This window comes from Malania oleifera, chromosome 5, assembly GCF_029873635.1.
Source record: "Malania oleifera isolate guangnan ecotype guangnan chromosome 5, ASM2987363v1, whole genome shotgun sequence".
Lineage (NCBI taxonomy): Eukaryota > Viridiplantae > Streptophyta > Magnoliopsida > Santalales > Ximeniaceae > Malania > Malania oleifera.
Window position 1 is genome coordinate 32,805,786 of NC_080421.1, and position 4,974 is coordinate 32,810,759.

Genomic DNA, 4,974 nt, shown 5'->3' on the forward strand with positions numbered 1-4,974 from the left:
CAGGGCCACATTCACAGCACAGAGGTTCCCCAACTCCCCCCTTCCCCTGTTTTTACCCATTTTCATGATCATCGGAGACGCCACTTACGGTCAACTACTCCTCCACACGCTCTTTCTGCATCTTAACTGACACGTGCATGTCTTCTCTCTCTCTCTCTTCCAAATTCATGAGCTGGAGGGAGAGATTCCGTGTGTGGGATTCGAGCTGTAATTGAAGTTGAAAGCCTTCTCTTTGCTTCTTCCTACCTATAAATACCCCCTTCTTCTTCACATGTTTCCTCACACAAAACTGAGCTTGTTTTGCCACTTAATTAATTTGGTTAGTACTAGATTATCACTAATCTAGCTCACCAATTCAAGAACATGGACTTCACCACTATGTGTTTCTCATTTGCTCTGCTTCTTCTCTCCCCCCTTCTCTTCCATTCTTTGTTCAAGCTCTTCGCCTCTGGCCGCCGGAGGCTGCCCCTCCCTCCCGGCACCTTGGGTTGGCCATATATCGGCGAAACCTTTCAGCTCTACTCTCAAAACCCAAATGTATTATTTGCCTCCAAGCAAAAAAGGTTTTCCTGCTAACCTTACTTTTGTCTCTCTCTTATTGTTCCTAGCCAGTACCTATATGAATGTGTTGTTTATTCGAAATGGGGTGATTGGTTTTGATTTATGTATGTTTGTATGTATATGTAGGTATGGCTCCATATTCAAGACCCACATATTAGGCTGCCCTTGCGTGATGATTTCGAGCCCTGAAGCTGCAAAGTTTGTGCTGGTGACAAAAGCTAATCTCTTCAAGCCGACGTTCCCGGCGAGCAAAGAGAGGATGTTGGGCAAGCAGGCCATCTTTTTCCACCAAGGAGAGTACCATGTCAAGTTGAGGAAGCTCGTCCTCCGAGCTTTCATGCCGGAAGCAATCAAAAACATCGTATCTGACATCGAGTCCATCGCCAGCAAATCACTCCAGTCGTGGGAAGGCCGGATGATCAACACTTTCCAAGAAATGAAGACTGTAAGTTTCCATCTTCCTCTATTTTATTTCCTGGAAAACAGAGCAAAAACAGGGTCTACCCCTGTGTTTGTAGTTCCGGCCTTCTTTTTTCTTTCCTCTGCTTTCCTATGCCACTATGAGCTCAACCATCAAGAGTATTTGATTCGAATACCTTGAGCTCTGTAAGTATTTTAATGGACTATTTGAGTTCAAATACTTCAAGTCAGCATTTTGTTATCCAGTGATTAAAAATACACCTACCAATCTCAAGGTTTCTGCAAAATTTTCCAATTATTGTCTGAATATTCATAAATTGGATGGCCACTTTTCCCTATTTTCTAGTTGATATCTATTGTGGGTGCTGATATATATATTACTATTGCAGTATACATTCAATGTTGCACTTCTTTCCATATTCGGAAGGGACGAAATTCTGTACAGAGAAGATCTCAAACGTTGCTACTACATTCTTGAAAAGGGTTACAATTCAATGCCCATCAACCTTCCCGGGACACTCTTCCACAAATCCATGAAGGCAAGGAAGGAGCTGGCTCAGATCTTGGCCAAGGTCCTCTCAACCAGGAGGCAAATGAAGCTCAATAACAATGACTTGCTTGGATCTTTCATGGGTGACAAAGAAGGCCTCACCGACGAACAAATCGCAGATAACATCATTGGTGTCATCTTCGCCGCCCGCGACACCACAGCGAGCGTTTTGACGTGGATTCTTAAGTACCTTGCAGAAAACCCAAGTGTCCTAGAAGCTGTCACTGTAAGAAATCCACTCCCTACCCCCTAAAACTCTTTCTTTTTCTTTGGAAAAAAAAAAATGAAACTCCTCTAGATACAAAACAGATAGAGATGGATAGTTTTTATAGTTCTTAGAGGCAAGAACAGCATCAGTTCTTGAGTTCATTCTTCCAAGTGACTTACCACTGTGTGCTTGGGACCCCACAGGAGGAGCAAGAGTCCATTATGAGAAGCAAAGAGAAGAGAGGTGAGGAGAAAGTCTTGAGCTGGGCAGACACCAGGAACATGCCAATAACCTCTAGGGTGATTCAAGAGACACTCAGAGTTGCTTCAATTCTATCTTTTACTTTCAGAGAAGCTGTGGAAGATGTTGAATTTGATGGTCAGTCATCTATATGACAAAAACCACAGATGCCTTTTTGTCAGAAGATTTATTTTTTCTTAGTTTTATGAAAATGATTCTTATCCTCATAATTATAACTATGTATATTTCCAATATATCATTTCAGGGTACCTTATACCAAAAGGGTGGAAAGTCTTACCACTGTTCAGAAACATTCACCACAGCCCAGACATCTTTCCAGAGCCTGAAAAGTTTGATCCCTCCAGATTTGAGGTAAATTTCATAGAAGAGAGAGAGAGAGAGAGAGAGATTATTTTGTTTGGTTGGTTTTTTTTTCCTTTTTCCTGATTGACCTTTTCTTTAATTAATCTGTTAATACTGCAACAGGTTGCACCAAAGCCCAATACATTTCTGCCATTTGGCAATGGGACTCATGCCTGTCCTGGGAATGAACTGGCTAAACTGGAGGTTTTGGTGCTTCTCCATCACCTGACTACAAAGTACAGGTACGTAAGGTTCATTCCCAATGAGAGAACTGTTAACTTTTCAGTTTACATGGGGTAGAAAGCCAGTTTCTAAAAAAGGAAAGCATTCATCTCATGAGTCATGACAGCCTTTCTTTGTTTCAAAATGGTGCAGGTGGTCTGTGGTGGGCAAGCAGAGTGGAATTCAGTACAGCCCCTTTGCCCTTCCCCAGAATGGTTTGCCCATCAGATTGTCCCTCAAGACCTAGGGTACCCCAACATGGTCCCTACCTCAAAGTTCTCTCTGGAAATTTTTAAGTTGGAAAAAAATTTAGGAACTTCCTCAGGAAACAAAAGGGAAAAAAGAGAAAAAAAAACAAAAACAAAAACAAAAAACAAAAATGGCTTTGACAGTCGCAAGCAGTAGGATTTTAGAAGAAGCCCCTCCTTCCTCTTGGGCCAAAGGACACCCAAAAGGGGGGAGCTTTTAAGAAAAACATGCAGAAGGGAAATCAAACGCACAGAAGAGTCTTCAAGTCAGAAAACAAAAAAAATTTGAAGGCAACAATAAAGCAAGTGAATCATGTATTTTTTCTTTCTTTTTACCCCTTTCAAGGCTTGAAAAAGGGGAATTAGTCAGGAGTTGGGAAGCCTGTTTTATTTTGAATTTTGAGGTGTTCTCATATTTGCTGATAAATACGAAGTGCCGCAAGGCAAAAAAAAAAAAAAACATTCTCATTATTAGAGAAAGCTAGTCGAACTACATTTTCTTTTACATTCTTATCCAATTGCTAGTAATCAATTACAATATTGTTGAAACAGTTGCGACACAAGAAAAGGAAACATCTATTAAATAAGAACTGTCTCTCTCAGCAAAAAAATAATAATAATAATAATAATAAATTTCCCAATGATGGAAAAATGCTGCACCATATTGGCAAATCAATTAAGCAAACATTCTTGTTGATCCAACTTGAATCTAGTTCTAGTATCAATGGACCAGGGCTGGAAATGAGCCAAGCCGCTCATGTGCTACACGGTGCTCAACTCAAGCTCGCTCGAACTTGTTTATTAAGTTAAACGAACTCAACTCGAGCTCAAATTTCGAGTTCATGAATTAAACAAGCCAAACTTGAGTTGGTTCATACTTAACTTGTTAGGCTTACGAGTTGACTTGTTTATTGGCTCGTTTAGTAACCATTGAACTGGTAGGCTCGGCAAAGTTTGAGTCCTTAACTACCAAAAATATTATTTATATAACCTAACTAATCCCAAGTTCTGTAGAAAGTGGGGGAAGTCAGGTATCGATCCACAGGGACTCAAGTGTCGTTATCAACCGTTTCCAATCTAGTTTATTATAACCTTGTGTAGAAAGAGAGTATAAAGGTGGGGTTTTTCTAATAATCTAATGAAAGCATGTAAAATCTATATTACCTCTATTTCTACAAAGAAGTGCTTGATTATAAATCAGACTTAGGATGTCGTGTGTGTAAACTTCGTTCGGTCAACTATCCGTATTGGCTAAACGATGAGAGGAACCGTTTGAAGGCATAGGGTAGTAAGGGTGCACCAATCATTCGGAGCACGATCGGGAACCGAAGTATACCCTATCTCAACGACCACACAAAACCTCTCTAGTATCCATAGCCTACGACGCATATCTAAGTGAAGCGATTGTAGTGCTATCCTATCTCTAAGACTTCTTCATAACCAAATCAGTAAAGGAAAGTGGTAAAGGAAAGCAATTAAATCAAAGCATGTAAAGACAAAAGTAGTAAAGATGGTTTCGTATTGCAAACAAATCGTCTATCACTAACGATGATTCATACAATAGAGAACTAGAATAGGAATGTAAATTGAAAGCAATAAATCTAATCTAGTTTGGCTCTCAATGGCGTCTTAGGTTTGTCACTAACCCAAAATCAGCCAAAGAGGAACCCAGAGAACATGTTCGTAACTATTATTTATACCCATTAGGGTTTACAAGATTTGAATTTTGAAATAAGAAAGTTTGCAGCAAATCTGGCGCAAAAGATTGTCGCTGTCGATCAAGTCACACCCATGCATTCCCTTGGTCACATCGTGGTCGAGACTCACGGGAAATAAGGGATTTGAATCTTCACCACCGTTGACTGAGTTGCACCATAGGGTATTGCTGGTCGAGTTGATGGTTGAGACTTGCAGGATCTTAATCCCTAGTCGAGTACTTGGTCAAACCTTGTGGTAGGCTCACCAAGGCTTGGGTCCTTAACTACCAAAAATAATATTTATAAAACCTAATCAATCCCAAGTTCAGTAGAAAGTGGGGGAAGTCAGGTGTCGATCCTCAGGGACTTACAGCGCAGTTATCAAACCACTTCCAAATCAGTTTATTACAGCCTTGTGTAAAAGAAATGTAAAAAAATGGTGTTTTGCAAGGTGTGTTCTATCAA

The 4,974-nt window shown here is 40.3% G+C and overlaps 1 protein-coding gene across 1 annotated transcript; it reads left to right on the forward strand.

The window, feature by feature from the left end:
- Nucleotides 1–277: 277 nt before the first annotated feature.
- LOC131156293 (abscisic acid 8'-hydroxylase CYP707A2-like) lies at nt 278–3,292 on the forward strand. The gene is made up of 7 exons (XM_058109851.1): nt 278–563; nt 688–1,006; nt 1,371–1,757; nt 1,943–2,117; nt 2,245–2,351; nt 2,466–2,584; nt 2,718–3,292. Exons 1-7 carry the CDS (start codon nt 364–366, stop codon nt 2,809–2,811), a joined length of 1,401 nt encoding a protein of 466 aa, XP_057965834.1. The 5' UTR covers nt 278–363; the 3' UTR covers nt 2,812–3,292.
- The last annotated feature ends 1,682 nt before the right edge of the window (nt 3,293–4,974 follow it).

Coding starts and splice junctions, on each gene's coding strand:
- LOC131156293 (XM_058109851.1), top strand. CDS start 364: ATGGACTTCACCACTATGTGTTTCTCATTTGCTCTGCTTCTTCTCTCC. Junction 1,007..1,370: donor CTTTCCAAGAAATGAAGACT/GTAAGTTTCCAT, acceptor TTACTATTGCAG/TATACATTCAATGTTGCACT. Junction 1,758..1,942: donor GTGTCCTAGAAGCTGTCACT/GTAAGAAATCCA, acceptor GGGACCCCACAG/GAGGAGCAAGAGTCCATTAT.